General features: G+C 41.9%; 1 protein-coding gene across 4 annotated transcripts in view; it reads left to right on the plus strand.

The window, feature by feature from the left end:
* rnf213a (ring finger protein 213a) overlaps positions 1 to 16,072 on the plus strand; it is a 31,399-nt gene extending 15,327 nt beyond the window's left edge. Inside the window, exons 28-67 of one of the 4 annotated variants that reach the window (XM_035996762.1) lie at positions 91 to 3,699; positions 3,790 to 3,914; positions 4,004 to 4,120; positions 4,202 to 4,326; positions 4,412 to 4,528; positions 4,623 to 4,693; positions 4,790 to 4,943; positions 5,034 to 5,175; positions 5,272 to 5,463; positions 5,581 to 5,711; positions 5,796 to 5,953; positions 6,053 to 6,259; positions 6,454 to 6,641; positions 6,766 to 6,886; positions 7,005 to 7,105; positions 7,197 to 7,379; positions 7,613 to 7,779; positions 7,883 to 7,985; positions 8,088 to 8,202; positions 8,323 to 8,530; positions 8,665 to 8,864; positions 8,993 to 9,115; positions 9,218 to 9,328; positions 9,573 to 9,815; positions 9,910 to 9,985; positions 10,070 to 10,104; positions 10,198 to 10,298; positions 10,406 to 10,562; positions 10,752 to 10,926; positions 11,555 to 11,649; positions 11,781 to 12,032; positions 12,251 to 12,383; positions 12,695 to 12,778; positions 12,861 to 13,041; positions 13,286 to 13,487; positions 13,588 to 13,665; positions 13,789 to 13,986; positions 14,238 to 14,327; positions 14,496 to 14,674; positions 15,217 to 16,072. In XM_035996762.1, coding sequence (XP_035852655.1) covers positions 91 to 3,699; positions 3,790 to 3,914; positions 4,004 to 4,120; positions 4,202 to 4,326; positions 4,412 to 4,528; positions 4,623 to 4,693; positions 4,790 to 4,943; positions 5,034 to 5,175; positions 5,272 to 5,463; positions 5,581 to 5,711; positions 5,796 to 5,953; positions 6,053 to 6,259; positions 6,454 to 6,641; positions 6,766 to 6,886; positions 7,005 to 7,105; positions 7,197 to 7,379; positions 7,613 to 7,779; positions 7,883 to 7,985; positions 8,088 to 8,202; positions 8,323 to 8,530; positions 8,665 to 8,864; positions 8,993 to 9,115; positions 9,218 to 9,328; positions 9,573 to 9,815; positions 9,910 to 9,985; positions 10,070 to 10,104; positions 10,198 to 10,298; positions 10,406 to 10,562; positions 10,752 to 10,926; positions 11,555 to 11,649; positions 11,781 to 12,032; positions 12,251 to 12,383; positions 12,695 to 12,778; positions 12,861 to 13,041; positions 13,286 to 13,487; positions 13,588 to 13,665; positions 13,789 to 13,986; positions 14,238 to 14,327; positions 14,496 to 14,674; positions 15,217 to 15,373 — 9,204 coding nt within the window. In that variant the 3' untranslated portion in view covers positions 15,374 to 16,072. Of the gene's footprint in view, positions 1 to 90; positions 3,700 to 3,789; positions 3,915 to 4,003; positions 4,121 to 4,201; positions 4,327 to 4,411; positions 4,529 to 4,615; positions 4,694 to 4,789; positions 4,944 to 5,033; positions 5,176 to 5,271; positions 5,464 to 5,580; positions 5,712 to 5,795; positions 5,954 to 6,052; positions 6,260 to 6,453; positions 6,642 to 6,765; positions 6,887 to 7,004; positions 7,106 to 7,196; positions 7,380 to 7,612; positions 7,780 to 7,882; positions 7,986 to 8,087; positions 8,203 to 8,322; positions 8,531 to 8,664; positions 8,865 to 8,992; positions 9,116 to 9,217; positions 9,329 to 9,572; positions 9,816 to 9,909; positions 9,986 to 10,069; positions 10,105 to 10,197; positions 10,299 to 10,405; positions 10,563 to 10,751; positions 10,927 to 11,554; positions 11,650 to 11,780; positions 12,033 to 12,250; positions 12,384 to 12,694; positions 12,779 to 12,860; positions 13,042 to 13,285; positions 13,488 to 13,587; positions 13,666 to 13,788; positions 13,987 to 14,237; positions 14,328 to 14,495; positions 14,675 to 15,216 lie in introns of all 4 variants that reach the window. The other 3 variants (XM_035996763.1, XM_035996760.1, XM_035996761.1) reach the window with 3 other exon arrangements.
* Positions 16,073 to 19,483: the final 3,411 nt, after the last annotated feature.

Genomic DNA, 19,483 nt, shown 5'->3' on the forward strand with positions numbered 1-19,483 from the left:
TTACAATTTTGACATTATCACTAATCATTTGTCATCTGATTTTAAACCGTTGATTATCCTATGTTGTGGTTTCATCTGTTTTCTGCATAGGTTCAAACAATAAACAGCACATTCACAGACGTGTTTCCAAATATTTTCTGCCGACCACCCAAAGAGGTGCTAATGCTAGAGATGAAGAAGCAAGAACATCCTACCATTGTGAGCACTGACGACCCACTAATGGATGATGAGGAATTCAGGAGTGCAGCCTTTCAGCGGCCATACCAGTATCTCACAAGGTTTCATAACCACAGTGATCTTGATGCGTTCAAATATCAGGATGTTGAAGGGTCACATTTGGAATGTCTCCAGATGCTTCTCATGTACTGTGGTGTTATGGACCCATCCTGGGCAGAACTGAGGAACTTTGCATGGTTCCTTAACCTTCAGCTGAAAGACTGTGAGACATCTGTTTTTTGTGATGCTACTTTCACTGGAGACACGCTGACTGGATTCAAAACCTTTGTGGTGGACTTCATGATTCTGATGGCAAAGGACTTTGCCACTCCATCACTCAGCATCTCAGACCAGAGTCCTGGCAGGCTGCAGATGGACCTGTCTGGTGTCCGAGATGAAGACTTAGCTCCTTTTCTGATCAGAAAGAAATGGGAAACGGAACCACATCCATACATCTTCTTTAATGATGACCATGTGTCCATGACCTTCATTGGTTTCCATCTTCAGCCCAATGAACAGAACTCTGTTGATGCCATTGATCCCACCTCAGGAAGGGTGATAAAAAAGAATGTCATGACAAGAGAATTGTATGAAGGCCTAAAACTTCAGAGAGTCCCTTTCAACATCAACTTTGATTGCCTTCCAAGAGGGGAGAAAATAGAGCGAATCTGCAATGTTCTTGGTATCCAATGGCCTCTTGACCCTGATGAAACATATGAACTTACGACTGACAACATACTAAAGATGCTGGCAATCCATATGCGGTTTAGGTGTGGCATCCCTGTCATTATCATGGGCGAGACGGGGTGTGGTAAGACGAGGCTCATCAAATTCCTTTGTGAGTTGCGGAGGAGTGGAGTGGCCACTGAGAACATGAAACTGGTCAAGGTGCATGGAGGGACAACTTCTGAGATGATTTACACCAAAATCAGAGAGGCAGAAGACATTGCTTCTATTAACAAGCAAGACTATGGATTTGACTCTGTTCTTTTCTTTGACGAGGCCAACACTACCGATGCCATCAGCAGCATTAAGGAGGTCCTCTGTGACAAGACAGTCAAGGGGGAAAGTTTGACACCCAACTGTGGATTGCAGATTATCGCAGCATGCAACCCTTACCGAAAGCACACAGATGAGATGATTCAGAGGTTAGAATCTGCTGGTCTTGGGTACAAAGTTCGAGCTGAAGAGACTGATGAAAAGCTTGGGTCCATCCCTCTCCGCCAGTTAGTCTATAGAGTTCAAGCATTACCTCCAAGCATGATCCCTCTGGTGTGGGACTTTGGACAGTTAAACGATCACACAGAAAAAACTTACATCCAACAGATTGTGCAGAGAGTGGTTGAAAACAAAGAAATCGATGAAAGTTACCTCAAGTGGATCACTGACGTCCTTTCGGCTTCACAGAAGTACATGCGGACGAGAAAGGATGAATGCAGCTTTGTCAGCCTGAGAGATGTTGAACGCTGCATGCAGTCATTTGTTTGGTTCTACGACAACCACGTCATGTTGTTGGCAGAGCTTGAAAAATTTGAGATTACTCAAAATGCTGAGAAGAATGAAAGGCATCACAGACAGCCTGAAGTCAGAGACCCTGTACTCTGGTCCCTAGTCATGGCCATAGGAGTGTGCTACCATGCCTGCCTAGAAAATAAGGATAAATACAGGCAGAAAATCAGCAAATGCCTCCCACAAGCATACGTTCCAGCAAAAGTAATGCAGGAAATCACACTCATGCAGGATTTACTTCTAAGTGGTGTGCCAATGGGGGACACTATTGCAAGAAACAATGCCCTTAAAGAGAATGTCTTCATGATGGTTATCTGCATTGAGCTAAGAATCCCTCTCTTCTTAGTTGGAAAACCTGGGAGTTCAAAATCTCTGTCTAAAACTCTGGTAGCAGATGCAATGCAGGGCCAAGCTGCTCATTCTGACCTCTACAAAAAGCTTAAACAGATCCATTTGGTTTCCTTCCAGTGTAGCCCTCACTCAACACCAGAAGGCATCATTAATACATTCAAGCAATGCGGCCGCTTTCAGGAAGGAAAGAACCTGGACGAGTACATTTCAGTTGTGGTTCTTGATGAGATTGGGCTGGCTGAGGACTCTCCAAAGATGCCACTGAAAACCCTTCACCCACTGCTAGAAGAGGGATGCATTGATGATGAACCACTACCTCACAAAAAGGTTGGATTCATTGGCATCTCCAACTGGGCTTTAGACCCTGCAAAGATGAACAGAGGCATTTTTGTGTCCCGTGGTGACCCTGATGAGAGGGAACTCATCGAGAGTGCTAAAGGCATTTGCAAATCTGATGCAATGGTTTTGGAGAAGGTCAGGGATTTCTTCCAACCCTTTGCAAGAGCCTACTTAAACATCTGCCGCAAACAAGGCAAAGGCTTTTTTGGCCTACGTGACTATTACAGCTTGATTAAAATGATTTTTGCAGCGGCCAAGGCTTCTCAAAGAAAGCCCACGGCAGAAGAAACCGTGAAGGCAGTGTTGAGAAATTTCAGTGGCAGGGATGATGTGGATGCAGTTACTGTTTTTACCAAAAGGCTGCAGATTTCACCCAACCTGGAGAACATCAGTGCCATTGAGTTTGTGAGAGAAAACATTCAAACAGTTGGACAAGAAGAAGAATGTCGGTACCTGCTGGTGCTAACAAAAAACTACGCAGCACTACAGATCCTGCAGCAAACCTTCTTTTCAAAAAGTGGTCAGCCAGAAATAATCTTTGGATCCAGTTTCCCGAAAGACCAAGAGTACACCCAAATCTGCCGCAACATCAACAGAGTAAAGATCTGCATGGAGACAGGTCAAACTGTTGTGCTCCTCAACTTGCAGAACCTCTATGAAAGTCTGTATGATGCCCTCAACCAATACTATGTCTACTTGGGAGGACAGAAATATGTGGACCTTGGACTGGGAACACACCGTGTGAAATGTAGGGTGCACAAAGACTTCCGGCTAATTGTCATTGAGGAAAGAGAGGTGGTCTACAAACAGTTCCCAATACCTCTCATCAACAGGCTGGAGAAACACTACCTGGACATCCACACTGTCCTTAAAACTGAGCAGAAGAGGTTGGTGGATGAATTGGAGAAATGGTTGAAACTTTTTGTGTCTCTCAGCAGTCAACACGCATCAGTAGCTCAGGCTTACAAGTACCAACTGCCAGACGTCTTCATCGGCTACCACTCAGACACATGTGCTTCTGTGGTACTTCAAGTAATAGAGAAGCAGAAGGACAGTTTGGAGGTCTCAGACCCTGAGAGGAGAATACTGGATGAGGCTAAACTCATACTGCTCAAATGTGCCACACCAGACTCAGTTGTGCGGTTGGACTGCACAGGCCTTCCCAAAGTGGAGAGTGAAAATCTGGCCAGGGTCTACTTTGAAGAGCAGAATAACAACTGTTTAGCTGACTTCATTCTTGCTCACACAAGGCAGGAAGTCCATTGCTACTCCTCCTTCACAGAGGTAACCTTAAAGTTGTCATACTAGTGTAAAATATATCACAAAGCTGTATGTATATAGTATTGAGGATTTAATTGTTATTTTAAACCATAGGTGACAACATTCTCCAGACTTCTGACATCATCTGACCTGGAACCACTAGTGCAAGTGTTGCATAGTGTTGAGCTTCTCTCCCTCCAGCAGTTTGACACCGAGCATTCCTTCCTAAAGAAGATCAGGTTTGTTAAAGAATAATTAGTAGAATATACTTAAATCTTTAGGTATGATCTCAGTCTAAAGATTAGGCCTATTCTCTGTTTTCTTGTAGGAACTTCCTCACAGCTGAAAATGGCAGCAGCGTCGCTGGGCCCTGCAACAAGATCCTCCTCATTCAGTGTGATTTTGATGAGGCCTCTCACAGTGCCAATCTCATTGCATCTGCAAAGTAGGTCCAACATTTCTTCTCTGTTGGGTATGCACAACTGTGAAATGTTTTGCTCTATTGAGTTTTGCTGTTCATTTTTAGGTATTCATCCATAAATGAAATCAACAAGCTAACTCAGGAGAGCACAGGAAGCAGGGTGTTTGTCTACTTTATTACCAGACTGCCAAGAATGGAAGGAGGGACCTCCTACGTTGGCTTTCATGGAGGTAAGGCTACCATGACTTGTGATTTAATTTTTTTTTTTGTATCACGTTGTTTAAAGAATAATCTGAAACATCTTAATGTTTACAGGCCCCTGGAGATCAGTTCACATTGATGACCTCAGACGGTCAAAAGACATTGTTTCAGACATCAAAGCATTGCAAAACATGACTATCAGTCAAATGTTTGAAACAAAGATGAGTCAAGGTAACTGATTGATAAATTATTGATAGCAAATCATAATTTTCTCTACATAAAATGTATTTTGTGGCATTAAATAACACAATTCTTCTCCATGGAGATGCCATTGGCATGGAGGTGGATGACATGTACACTGAAAATGAGCATGAGGAAGCAGAGTCAGAGGAAAATGTGAGTTCCGACAACATATATTTCAAACATTTGCTGCTGTGTGAAAACCATAACTTTGAAATATATATTTTTTTCTGCCTTTTCCTCCTGCTGCAGGGCTTGTGTGATGTTGTGGACACCACAGCACTGGTGCGGAGCTGTGTGCAGGCTGCAGTAGGCATGCTGAGAGACCAGGTGGAAAGTGGCATGCGCAGTACTCGGAGAGTTGAGATCCTGCTGACACTCCTCAGTGACAATGATGAAGTAAAAGGTACTAACAACAATTGTTTTTGTGTTTTTGCAGTTCCAATCATGCTCATCAATGCAATCATTGCTCATCATGTTATTTAACTTGTATCAGGTGAATTTCTGCAAACTGTGAAGAGGCATCTTCACTCGTTGCTGGTGACTAATGATGGCAACACCTTCTCATCCATCAAAAGCAACTGGGTCATTAAGGAGGCCTCAAACATTGATGCCTTGCAAGAAGGAGGCACCTTCAGGTGAGTGCTTCAGCTACAGCATGCAAAATGTCTGTGTTTGCCTTTATATTCCTATGATGTTTAACAGCACTGTGAACGTTTTGGGGGTCGTGACAGGCACACCTTATGGAAGCGCATTCAGGCTGTGGTCATCCCCCTCTTGGCGCAACTGCTTTCAGTCATTGACCGTGACCAAAACTTGGACATCCTGCTAGATACAAACTGTGGTGAATTTGTCAAGAGACTGTGGTTAGATATCTTTGGCAGTGATAAGCTGCTGGAAATCCCACACCTAACATTGGACCACAAGTAAGTGGTGGTAATACTGCACTTTGCATAAAGGATTCAAAATGCCTATATATGTAAGATTTAACCTACGGTTTACTTTACATATTTAAACTTTTTTATCGTTTTCTTTTATCGCAGCTCTGGGACAAGAACAATCCTTGTCCAGAACTACATCGCCCAAGACAGGAACATGAGCTGCAGCATGCCCTTCAGCTGGAGGATCAAGGACTACCTGGAGGAACTCTGGGTTCATGCGCTTCAGTGTGAAGGTAATGGCCTGATAACACTCTCCGTAACTGGCATTGGCACTACCACAATGTTGTTTTGTAAATTAAAATGTATATGTCTGTTAGGCCACACTCAACAAGAGTTTGATGAGTTCTTTTGGAAGACACCACTGGGACGATACATTGAGAAATCAGACCGAGAGATGCAGACCGAGTTTTTCCAACGCTACCTTCAGGATTTCATCTCCATGACAATGAATGTGACTTGTCAGGAAGATCTGCAGGTTGTGTTTCTGTACTACTTGAAGCCCTTAATTTGTAACGCTACATCTGTGTGATGGTGTGTGCATGTATATACTAACGCACATTATTTGCTTTTCTAGCTCCTGTGTGGTGCCCTAAACTGTTGCGTCAATGAGCTGCGATTGCAGCTCAATGCCACTGATACAGCGGCATCTCTTCCCTGGATTCATGCTGCTTATCATGAGTTCAAGAACCGACTGCAGAACCTCTCCAGAATGATCTGCATTGAGCCCCAGGTGACCCAGCACCTCTTGAAGAATCATCATACCAGAGACGGGGTTGAAATGGTGAGCATCTAAAGTTTAAATAATTTATTTAATATAAAATAATACTTTTCTTTTTCTGCTACTTTTTGATGTTTTTGAATTTGGCATGCACAATATTGACTTTAAGATTAAATTATGTTTGGTAATTTAATATTATTTACATTGCCCTTTTAGTGGCCTGTGATGTGTAGTGATCATATTTCCCTGTCTTCAAGATACTCGATGTGTATGCTGCTTTTGCATGTGTGGAGTACCTTGAGCCTAGACTCCTGGACACAGATACCCAAAGACAAGCCTGGCTCAGACAGGTCAAAAAGCTCCAGGTTCCCATTGAGTTGATCTGCTCAGAGGACATTGTGAGACGCTATGGAGAGAGGAGCAAGGCGATCGTCTGTAGAGTCCAGTAAGTCACGCTTAACTAAATATACATTTAAATGGTGGGACAGCTAGCAGTAGATACTACAGTAGATAGATAGGTTTTAGCTTAATTGAGTTGGATGGTTATTTGTTTGTTTCGTTGTTCTTAGAGCTGGATGGAATCGGATATTTTCTCTTTCTCTATTTGTGGAACACATGCTGTTGGGCATTGAGGAGATAGAGAAGAAGCTGACACCTTTAGTTTTGGAGCATACAAAAGGGCTTTGCCAGGTTGGTCAGGGTTCTTTGTATTAACCTGAATTTTCATGAATTCAGTTAATCACTATAAAACTGTATCAACAATAATTCTTTGTCCTTAATAACATGTATTACCTGTGCTCTGTCATAGATACTGGAAAAAAATTCTGACCTCAAAACTCAGCAGTCATTCGAGGCAGTAATCGGTTTGCTCAAAACCTGCAAAGATGGAGCCGTTGAACACATCTTCAGGTAGAAATTCTGTTTTCTATCGTTTGCCTTCATCAGAATCTCTACTGTACTTTGCCTCCACCTTGTGTCATCACCTATTTGTTTATTCCAGGTTTGGTCTTACACTGTGCCCAGTGTGTATGGGAGACCCCCAAGATCCGCTCTGCCTGCCATGTGAACACATCTACTGTGTTGCCTGTATCAGACAGTGGTTGGTCCCCGGTCAGATGTACTGTCCCCTCTGCATGCAGCCAGTTAACGACGACCTTCCCATGGTTCCTTCAGATGCCATCAGGTTGGTAACTGCATGTGGATTATAACAAGAACTGATTTAAATTTTTGTTTCTCATAAAAGACACAGACATGGTGTTGTTCTTTACACACACACACACACACACACACACACACACACACACACACACTGTGCTGTTATAAGTTCCTTCATAGGATCAAGGTAACTCCATGCTGTGTAAACCTGGCATGTAATGAATTTGAACAAAAAGCTGTTGTGTCTCTTGTTTTGTGTAGGATTCTAATCAACCAACATGCTCAGTTCAGGAAGCAGTGCAATGCTTTCTTCATTGACCTGGTGTCCACTGTGTGCTTCAAAGACAACTCCCCCCCCTGTTCAGCTGTCATTCTCCATTTGCTGTCCTTTCTCATGGTGGAGGCCAACACTGTTCCCATTCTCAGAGGTAGGGCACTGCTTTGACCCTGGTCACTTGGGTTTGTGCACATCCATGTATCTGCTTACACATGTGTTGTCAGCTCTGATTATCCTTTTTGTTTTTTTTCCAGTTAATCGACACATGTTGACAAAGGTGCTCTCTCCATTTGATGACTCTGTGGATAAAAATCCAGTGGTTCGGTCAGTAGTGCTCAAACTGCTGCTGAAGTACAGGTAAGGTGCTATGGTTGCACATTGGATAAAGCCTACTTATGTACGCTTCTAACATTTTTAGCACCGTTTCTCATTTTTGTATATATTTTTCTGTTTCTGAAGCTTTGATGAAGTTAAAGGTTACCTGCAGCAATATTTGGTGGCAGTTGAGCAGAGCAACATCTTGGAGGAGACTGACAAAACTGAACTCTACTCGTTGTACATTAACTGCCTGGAGGTACACAGGAATTCTGACTTTTTGTTTGTTTGTTTGATAAAATAAATTAGATGCAAATATGCTAATCACACCTGTGGATTTTGGACTTTCATATGATGTATTCCCTTTTCATTTCTCTAGGATTCCATGTTTGAAAGGTTGCAGTTCAGGTCCATTACAGACCAGCAGGTGTGTCTGCAGGATGAAAGTGCCTTCCTGACTGATTACCTACAATCACATGGTCAGTCTGCTGAAACAGCCACTGTGGAGTATCTGCAGCAGGTGGCCAGAGTGCGTATGGACCTGGATATGGCTGCTAGCCTCATCGTGGAAAAACTCAGAGCAAAAGGTGTTTCATTTTGATGAAATAAAGGATTATCTTCTCACATACTGTTCACATACTAGTGATATGTGATTAGTTTGTGTTTTAGAATGTGTTAATTTTACCAAAATGTCATTATTCTCTTCTCTTTTTAATCATAGCAGAGGCTCGGGAGACTGGTCAAAGTGGAACCACAGCCTTCCTGACCAGTGCGGTGAACTTATGTAGGCGCAGTAGAAACGACTGGTATCGTGTCTACTTGATCCGTAAGATCTGCAGCCAACATGGAGTGGAGTTTGTCCTAAAACTTCTCAAAGTGGATGACATGCGCTGGCTCTTCCCTGAAGAAGTGCTGCAAAAGGTTAAATTACTCACATTGTGATTTTTAGTGTCAGTACCAAAATGAAGGCACGGTTGTATTATAAATGTAATGCTAGCAGTTACTAATAAAGTAAAGTAATAGTGTGGTTGAATTTTCATTACACCCAGAGTCAAGAAGCCACCCCAATAGACCAGTATCTTGTGTGTGGGGAGCACTACAAGACCATCAGAAATGCTGTCGCAAAGGGAGTTATGGAAGGCAAAATGGACGGACTGGACGAAACTTGTGAGGTAACGTTACATAACTTTCTTGTTGGTAACTGAGCATCTGGTCAGGCCTCTGTTTTTGTGTGCTTGTTTACATGGGTATCTTGTTGCTCTTTTTCTTCATAGGGGTGCAGATGCTTACCGCAGTGTACCACAGTTTATCTTTTGTTGGCGCTGTACAGAGAAGTCACCACTCTCTACAGAGAAGCCAATGCTAGCTTCCATCCCAAACCTGAGGTAGATCTTATATTAATAAGACCTAATGTACTGCTCTGATATAATCTGTTTGCACCCATTTGTGCAAATGACCACAAGTAAACTATTCTGAAACTTGTTGTGAGTTCATTTAACTTGTTTTCAAGTCATATTTTGCTTGCAATAATGGAATGGGAACCAAACACAAAAATGCAGTTCTTTACTGGACTGTTTTCTGTCTTTGTCAGTAAATTACTTATATATTTATGTATCTTTGTATCTGCAGCAATTGGAAGCCCTGATGGCCTACATCCAGAACTCCAAATTCCTTGCCAGCCCCCAGTTGAAGGCTTTTGCCAAGTCTTTGGTGACCAACCGACTCGGGCCGTTGGTTGTTTGTCCCGGGGCCCCTGGTGCCCAGTCTGTGTCGGTGGAATTAACTATTCACCTGGCTGCTGTCGTGATCTGCGGGAACAAGGGGATCTTAGCTCCCCTGCAGCAACTTGCAATGGCACCTGCCAACATGCAGGTACAGTGTGTATATTATCAGCTGCTTTCTGTGTTGGCAACTAGGCCTCCTCTTCTTGTAGGTGAATTTAATGTGTTTTTATCTGTTGGTACAGGCAGCCTTTTTGCCAACCATGCCAGAGGACATGTTAGCAGTGGCCCAACAAGCTATGGGACATTTGCAGTGGTACAGTAAGTAAACAGACAAAAAAAAAGCTCTACCCATTGTACTCAAATATTATTGAAAAAGTAATTTTTGATTTACTTTTACCATAGTTTGTCCAAATGGTCACCCCTGCACCATTGGAGAGGTATGCTACGTTCAGTCTGACTTTTTTTTTTATAGTATTCTTTTCATACTCTGAAGAATAATTTTTCTTTGCGTCCTGTTTCTTTTTCTTTAGTGTGGCCAGCCCATGCAAAAAAGTCATTGTTTGGACTGTGGTGTTGAAATTGGAGGAGACAACCACATACCTGTGAGGGGATTTCAAGCCGTTCCGTTGCAGTAAGTGGTCTATCAGTTAATTCGAAAAAAGAATGGAATACAGAATAAAGTTAATTAGTGTATATTTTCTTTTAATTTGTATTAATTTATGAATTGTCTTCTCACAGGGGTGACCGCACTCGGAGAGGCCACATCCTCGGCGACCCCAGTCGCAGGGACAATCCCGACATGCTGGACACAAAGAGCATTTCACCTGTTCCCTTCACCATGGTTCGCATGCTCACTCACATGGCCATGCTGCTGGGTGCCTGCAGCCACCCACAGGTAGCTTAAATAATGAGTACAGTTCTAATGGAGAACCTTCCCCCTGCAACATATTCTTGAGTGTGTATAGGTGCAGCAAAAAAAAAACAAGAACCCAATCATTCTAGTGTTATAGCTCTGTTGATATTTTGCTGTTTGCATTTAAAAGGGAGGAGTCTGGTCAGTCATCCACTTTATTTGTGTTTCTAGTCCATCTCTGCCATCATCAAGCCTCCAGTACCTGACCCAGGTGCATTTCTACTTGCTCACCTGCGAAAGGACATGAAACATCTTATCCGATCCCTGGGTAAAGGGACAGACGACACAGTCAGCGCTGTTCACCTGCTCATCAGCAGCCTCCTGGAACCCAAACAGCAACAAACATGTAAGGAACAACAGACCCACTGTAACAATAGTGTGAGCTGTGTCAATATTGGGAGCAACATAATGATACCAAAAATATCTGAGTCTGAATACCAACCCGTGTCCATCAATTTAGTGCAGCTTTGTTACGGTTTTCACTTCTATTCTAAAGGTAGTGAAATCATGTTTCAAAAGTGTGTTGCTCCTGAACCTTCTTCGACTTTGTTACTGTAAATGTGTGGGCTGCAGGACAGTGACAGAAAATAGAAAAGAGAGGGAAGGGGTGCCCTCCAGTGGTCAGAAATGGTGTGGTGTTCATATGCAATGTATGTACACACAAGGGATGTTATGAAGGTGTTACTTTATATGGGGTCATTTTAAGTCACTCAAGGCAACACATGCAGGATCTGGGTTTCAGGATTGTTGTTTGCAATGCTACCTCTATATTTCCATATGATCCAGGATGATATGGTGATGTAATTACAGTGGTAACTTACTATAGTAACTTCATACAGCCTTATATTATGTGCAACATTTTTTTATTTGTTTTGAGACCTGCTTACATAGGATACATTTGGCCCTCCAAAAATGAAACGCTAGATTCACTGGATTACCTTATGCTATTTAACACAGCTGGTCTTTCCTTTCAGGGCCGGTTCCTTTTGACAATGTGCTTTCCACCAAAGAGGCTAGAAATGGATGGGAGATGGAAGTGAGCAACGCCCTCATCACACCTCAGCTGAAGGTAAAAATACTTTTTGATCATTTGTTCTAAAAGGGAACAAATAAAGCACATCTAATTTCAGCATATCATTTTGCCTGTTTGTAAAATATGTGCATATAACATGTTTTCTTATGTAATTTTCTCCTCCACAGCACTTGGATAGACAGCTAAAGGAAGTGAACACATTCATCCGGGCTGACTCTCGCATCTCTGCCAATCCAATCATGAAGCTCATGTTTGGCGAACCCCGTCTCTTCTTGGCCGAACTTCCCCAAAATTCTCTGATCCACAGTTCTGCCGTGTGGAGCTGCAGGGAGAAAGTGTCTCTGCTGAGCCTCACCCACATTGTAGAGCAGAATGATGGCAAAGACACCCTGCCGGTGCTCTGGAGTTTTCTGCATAGGGTAAGAAAACGGTCACCCGACATGCAAGTCCACTTTTAAAAGTCAGCGAAATAATCCTGTGTCATGAATATAAACTGATATGGCAAGACTGGCTCTGTCACACAACACATTTTAATAAATTATGGGTTCTTTAATTTTCACATACTTTACCAGTTTATGAAGAGCAACTGAACACACCACTGAGGCATGTATACATGTGTACATATATTATATTTTAGGAAGCAGAGCTCCGACTGGTGAAGCACCTTCCTGATATCCTCACGTTCCAGAGAGATCTGGTCAAGAAGCTTCAAAACATCACTGAGCTGACTTGTGGCACCGTTGCCGAATTCCTCCACAGTCAGAAAGCAGGTACTGAAACTAACTACGTCTGTCTACGCCAGTGGTTCTCAACTTTTTCAATTGTATGACTCACTTACAGAAGATATGCAAAGTTCCATGCAGTTCCTAATTACCTCTTTCTCGGAAATGTCTTGGTAAAATAGCTGGCAATTTGCTATTTAAGAACCTGCTTGCCAAGAAATGAGTTGTTTTAACCTGGAAGGAGACATTGATTGAGTGTTCTTAAAAGAGCTTAATCTCTTCCACACAGGAGATCTGTCTATCCAATGTACTGCAAGTCATGCCTCTAGTTGACGTGTGTACTCTTTTCATGTGTGCAGTTTCGCTGAAAGGCTGGTATGAGAAACACATCAAGATCTTCCTGACAACTTGGAATCAGCTCAGAGTGTCTTTGGCCACTAACGGTAAATACAAACCCACTTTGTTACACCAACACTGGCCTGTCCAACATCCTGATCCGACTTGAATTGAAATGTTGTCGTTCAGGGGAGATCAAGATCCCAGCTGAGTTCTGCCAGAAGGACCTGGACCTGGACAGTGACTTCAAGGTGCTGTTACCACGGCGACAAGGCCCAGGCCTGTGCTCTACAGCCCTTGTGAGCTACCTCATTGCCCTGCACAATGACCTGGTCTACTGTGTGGACAAACACACTGGAGAGGAAACCAGGTGGGGGCGCTCATGCCACATTCTTCTCACTTGCACATGTTTGGCTGTAAGAACATAGTGTGTAAACTTCTGTCCAAAATATATACTGCATTTATGTAGTAATGTATGTAAGAATTATTTACAATTATTATTTGAAATTAATGAATGACTACATCATAGGCAGAAAGGGTTGAAAACAAAAAAATAAGAATTATTCCCATAACACATACAAACTGGCTGACTGGTCTGTTTATCCCTCCCCCAGCTACAAAGTGAGCCCGGCGGATGTGACTGACCTGCATGTGATTCGGTATGAGCTGGAGAGGGACCTGATGCCCCTGGTTCTGTCCAACACCCAGTACAGCATTGAGAGGGGCCAGGAGACTCTTCATGAGTACGACTTGCCCAAGATCCAGCAACAGATTGTGTCCCGCTTCTTACTGGGCAAACCTCTCATCACTCTCAATGTGAGCAAATGGAAAGCACAAGCAAAGCTCAGAAATGACTCCAATTTGTTAGGATTTTTTTTTTTTTAAATACCTTTATGCCTCTGTCCCTTTTCCACAGGGCATCCCAACACTAGTGAACAGACATGAACGCAACTATGAGATTATCCTGAAGGATGTAAAAGCAAAAGTCCAGCAAGTAAGTTGTAATATACAGTACAGTACTGGAACTCCCATCCATTTATCACAAATAGTACATCAACATGTTTGCTGTAGATAATCCCCTAAGGAGATGATCCGACCTGTGTCTGTGTGCAAACAGGAGCCTCTTCAGACTCTCACGCTGTTTGCCGTGGCTGGGGAGTTGCACTCCTACAGTGAGGTATGTGAGGCCTTGTCCACACTGGAAGTGGCCCTTGGTTTTCTCGCCATGACCGGGGGAGAGCCTCACATGCAGCTGTCCTGCTACCTGGAGGAGGTGCTGCAGATGGGAAACCAGATGGCTGCACCTATCCTCAAGGTCAGCCTGTCGGAATCACCGGTTATTTTATCTCTCGCTTCCACAGACAATTTTGTTACTTTGTATACAAACAATTTGCCAAATCTGCCCCTAAAAGCAACTTTTTTGTTGTCTGACTTTTTCACGCTGTCATACTATACTTTTACTCCCCGAGTATTGGATTTAAATAAACATTGTTTTAATTGATGTGGATCTTTTTTTATGTGCTAGACATGAGATACAACTTAATGTTCTCCCTGTTTTGCTCACAGGCTCTGAGCATGTGCTGTCTAAAGCATTGTGTGGCTCTGTGGCAGCTGTTGGCCTCACTCAAATCAGAAAATATGCTGCGGCTCAAGAGGGTAAGGCATCAGTATACAGAGACAGAGATGGAAATTGTATTATTATTATTATTCGTGGTATTCGTGGTAATCCAGTTGCTTATTACATTTTGCTTAATACATACTTCTGTATAAAAGTGCAGTGTGATTATTATTTTGCCTATTCCATGCATTCTCTGTGCTCTTCAGGATCCATTTGTGGAAGTCTCAGAGAAGTACAAACAGGCTCTGAGTGAGGACGAGCACAGACTGCTAACTGGCTTCTTTTCTAAGAGCAGCGCTGACTCTTTCCTGCTGGAAATGCACGAGTTCCTGGTGCTGGTCCTTAAAAAGCCCAATGCACCTGATACCTACAGGCCTGACTGGAGGTAAAACAAAATGTGTTTTTTTTAAAATAATTTTTCTTGCACGTCTATACATTATAAAAATTGTGTCTAAAATTAAGGCCGGATCATTCACAATGAAAAACCTATTGCCGTGTTTTTGCTCTCTGTTGAAACAAAGTGGATCTTGTTCCATTCCTACTTTGAGCAAATTTGGCACGATTTAGCGTGCTGCACACAAACAAACCTGAAGTTTGGTCAGAGTTGGCTCTCTACATTTTACAGGAAAAAACAGAGACAAACAGTGATGTTGTTTTTTACTAATTTCTTTTATTTGATTGTGGCTTGGGGACATCCCATGAAGTTGAAACCCTATGTCTAAGTAAATACTGTGCTATTAAGTAAGGTAGCCGTTAACGTAGCTTTTTTTTTGTATCAATTATTCAAAATGTACCTCTAGTCCTCTGCCTCAATGAAGTGTGCCAGGTGTTTTTGCTACATGTTTTTTTTTTTATGCATGTATGTGTGATGTCAGATCACGTATGAAGTATGATCATATATGAAGTATATGTTTTGTCTCTTAAAAGCCTGAAAGACACACTGGTGTCTTACATGGAGTGCAAAGACCTGGACACCCCCCCTGATGTGGACGAACTCTTCCCAGTAAAGATCTGCCTGTCCCAGTATGTTGAAGCCTGGAAGTTCATCATGGCGTTCAAGCAGGAACGCGGTCAGAGACAATGAGGACCAGATAAAAGGGTTGTTTTGTTGTCTGCCTCCTTTATTTGATGTCCCTCAGATGAAGTTTACAATCATGACAAATCAACAGTATTGAAGTGATATGTATATGTGATAAGTTCTGTATTTTACACATATTTATCCAGAGATGTGCCTTTTTAAGAGCACTTATGTTTAGCTTCATAGGGCCACAAAATAGGTGTGCAGTTCACATGTACAGCTCACCTGTATGAAGATTTCCTTTTGATTATCTGTTCTTGCTTTGTGTTTTTTTTTCCTGAGCACCAAGATGTACAGAGTTTCTGTACATCTGAAAGTCTTCTTTCTTGCACTTGTAATGTGAATTTGTCTGTCTCGAGGCAGAAAAACAATCTTAATTCAACTCAGGTACAAAATTTGGAATAACTGGTCTGAAAATCACCCTGACCTAAGTCACTTTATCAAGAAAAACATGTCTTTTCACTTTGCTTAAAGCAACTGTTTTGTCAGTTTCATCCTTTTTGTATCGCTGTTTATCATGTTATGTTGATGTGCCATATGTATGTTAAAATTGCACTTGCCTTTCTTTCACTTTTTAAATTCACTGTCTTAAGAAAATGTTTCCTTAAAAAAATGTTTCCTTAAAGTGTATTTCCTTTCTTTTACATTCCAGTTTTGTGTGTTTGGTAATACATACTGCTTCCAATAAAGCATACATTTCACTTTTGTGGGCTTGTTTTTGTATTATGAGAAAATATTACATAAACCATGTTTCAAATGTGACATATTCACCTCATGCTAGTGTGGCTTGGTGCTGCCCCCTCCCCCTTCCTGGCTAATCACTGTCTGAGTAATATTGCCATAACTTGTCTAATTATTTGTCAATATGTTACAGCAGCAGAAATATATTTTGGTGTTTTGTTAATGTTTCCATCTGCCACTGAAGCTATATTATTTCCTCAGTCAGCTATGAATTGGACTCTTGAGTAGTCTTGAATTCTGTCATAGTGGAGTGTGACAGTAGAATATTTTGCTCAGCAGGGGTTTGGCAACAAGTGCAGTAATGAAATGTAGATTTCGTGCTTAGATTCACCTCCTGTGAGACCAATATCATTTATTATTTACGGACATAAGCAGATTCCATTGTGTCTTCTGTCATTTTTGTTTCTTGTGTGATGTTGCCATCAACTCAAAGGGTACATATTTGTTTTACTTATTTCTAGGAGTATCTGCCCATAGAGATCATTTTGGTCTTACTGTCCCCGATTTTGAGATATCCCTCTCTGACATTTCTGTTGCTGGTTCCCTTACAATTCCCTTTATGTGTACAGTTGGAAATAGTGTTTTACACTAGATTCTCAACAGCATTACTACTAGGTCACAAGTAAATTGCTCCTTATTTACATGCTACATCACTGCCAAAAGCCAACGGAGGCTATCCATGATGGAGTGCTCAGGAAATGGCTGCCTGCCTAAAGTTACGTGACTTTCTGACCCTCTGTTGGTGGGAGCTCAATGTGTTTCTGATCAGGCTGATGGAAATGATAAGGACAAGACTGCTGCTGGATGGTTTCTTAATTCAATTTCCTCTATACCAGAGCAGTGTTTAGCATAACAATGACAAATGGAAGCATGCGCCTGTGAAAGTAAACCATGCCAGCGACCACCCTCTAGGAGTCTGCAGTCAGTAAATATGATATCCATAAGAGGAGTCATAGGCTGTCGGGTTTCCAGATTTCACCCAAATATCGTTCTTTTTTTGTTTCTTTTTTTACTTTATCTCAGTGGCAAAATGATGCATCTATTAAGCAAAGAATCTAATCCTGATGAAGTAATTGTTTCATGCTGACAGACTGAAACCCAGAGCTGTCATTCCACAAGGCTAAGGTGATGCTGACATGTGCTATGTAGCCCTGTCCTCACTGCTCATTAGCAAACTAAAATGTGGAAGTACTGTACATTGGGTTAATAAACACACCCACAAATGGGTCATGAGGCGTGATTTGCGCAACTCAGTCTTGTAGAACAAGCCTCACTGAGCAAGTTCAATCACTTTCACTTCCACTTCTGTAGGCTTCAAAGCCACCATGCAAACGGTACAAAGGGAAGGATACAAAGGGGCCAAATTCTTTCCCCTGCTCTCTGTTTGTTTTTTTGTCTTTGTCTCTTGATGAGGAGGAATTAGGGTCAAAATTACTGTGCATCGTGGCTCACATTTAATGATATTCATGGTTGATGGACAGTTGGGATCAGGTCCCAAGCATGAGGGTTTAATGATTAGCAAAGCTGGATAAGGATGTCTAGCAAAATTCATCTTTTGGTTTGCAGTTACAGAATGTTGGAGGATTTGACAGCCATGGCTGAATTATGGCCATTTTGTCTTCAAATAAGTAGCTCTGCTGGGTCATTAATGCATCAATAATCAGGGCTTCAGCCAGAGTTTTTCATTTAATTTTTTTTTTTTTTAACTTTGGTTAAATGATACATGAGACTAACTCGAAACCATTACTAAAGAATGTGGTAAATCTGAAAAACAAAATCACTTTTCCTACTTGCAGGTTGGTTGAAGACATGCTTGGTTTAAATGCATGTATTCTTTCACTCTTTCTTTACATGATGCCTGTTGCTCTCTCCTCTGTGAAGCATCATTAATTAATCAATTATCCCCTTATACTTGCCTTGAGTTACTCTTTTGTATCTATAAACTTTTTCAGAGATGCCCTATGAACTTCACAGTCCAGTTAAAATAATATAAAGTTTAGCTTGGAATCGTCACTGTGCCTTGATCTGTCGGGGAGCTTCAAACTTAACCCTTTGCAAAACAGCCTCAGATATCCATCAAGTTTACACCTTGGGGATCCAATATCATTTGCAGGCGCCGTCGCCAGTCAGGCGCTCTCAGCCAAAAGGGAGCTAAGATTTTAATGATTGTGGTATGAAATCAGTACCCTTAAATACCCCTGAGACCTCAAAAAGCACACCAACAGGCTACTGTATTTTCTTCGGGGCATTACAGATGCTTTACTGGCGGTCTGGGAAAATGTTTTCTTTAAATTAGCCCTTCAGGGTGTTTCTGTTATTGCATTATTATCAAATTAGTGTATTTTAATTACTACGTCATCCGAAATGCATGTGCCAGTAGGTCACAGTGGGGTGAGAGCAGAGAGCGTGTCCAAACTCTCAGGTTGCTCAGCCTGCTTTGAAATGCTGGGATGACGGAGAAAGAAAGAGAGAGAGAAGAAAAAAAAACTCATTGAGCACATCTGTGAATTATATTAGCTAATTGTGTGCACTTCTCTTTGCACTCAACACTTAGGTTGTCCTCCAAGCACAAGGAAGAAATTAAGGGCACTGCTGCCATGTTGTTCTATTAAATACGTGAAGAGAAAATACAATTACTTGTTAAGTGGGAACATACCACATGGGATTATGAGAGGCACAGCATTATCAAGATGAAGAAGTACATTTTTGTCATGCGCATTAACAGGTTTCCCAGCAACACCATTGTAAGATGTACATGCAAACAGAGGGCAGAAAACAGACAGTAGTGCAGAGAACATTTTATAAAGATTTCCTTGCATCTAAAATGCATGTGCAGAGAGATCATAAACTGCATATAAGTCCCCAGTCCAGGTGGAGACTGCTGCAAAACTCACCTTGGGCGGAGAAATCTTAACTGTACCCAATTCATAACTACAGCTTGAATTTCAATACCAAACTGTCTGCTACAGGCAGACAGCTCAGCCTTTGAGTTCCATAACAATAAAACCACATATTGGATCAGATTGTTATGGTCAGATGAGAGCATGCAGAAATATGTCTAGCATTTCCCAAATAATAAGAAGAAGCAAAGGCAAGACAGGGTTATGTGTCAGGTACTGAATTACACTTACTTTGTAAGAAGTGCCTGCTGCTCTTACTGACTTTTGTTTGGGGGAAAAAACTGATGTGAAAAAAGGCAAAGGCAAGGGATACAAGCCAGAAGTGCTCATTTATGTAGCCTTTTTTGTTTGTAGGAAAACAATTTGGAGCGTTGTCACAAGGCTGGGAGACAAATACTCTAATGTTACAGAATGGTTTCATGCTGTGCTCTACAACCAGTGTCTTGTTCCTTCAGGTGGTCATGTTTGCTATCAG

Source organism: Sander lucioperca, chromosome 21, assembly GCF_008315115.2.
Source record: "Sander lucioperca isolate FBNREF2018 chromosome 21, SLUC_FBN_1.2, whole genome shotgun sequence".
Taxonomy (NCBI): domain Eukaryota; kingdom Metazoa; phylum Chordata; class Actinopteri; order Perciformes; family Percidae; genus Sander; species Sander lucioperca.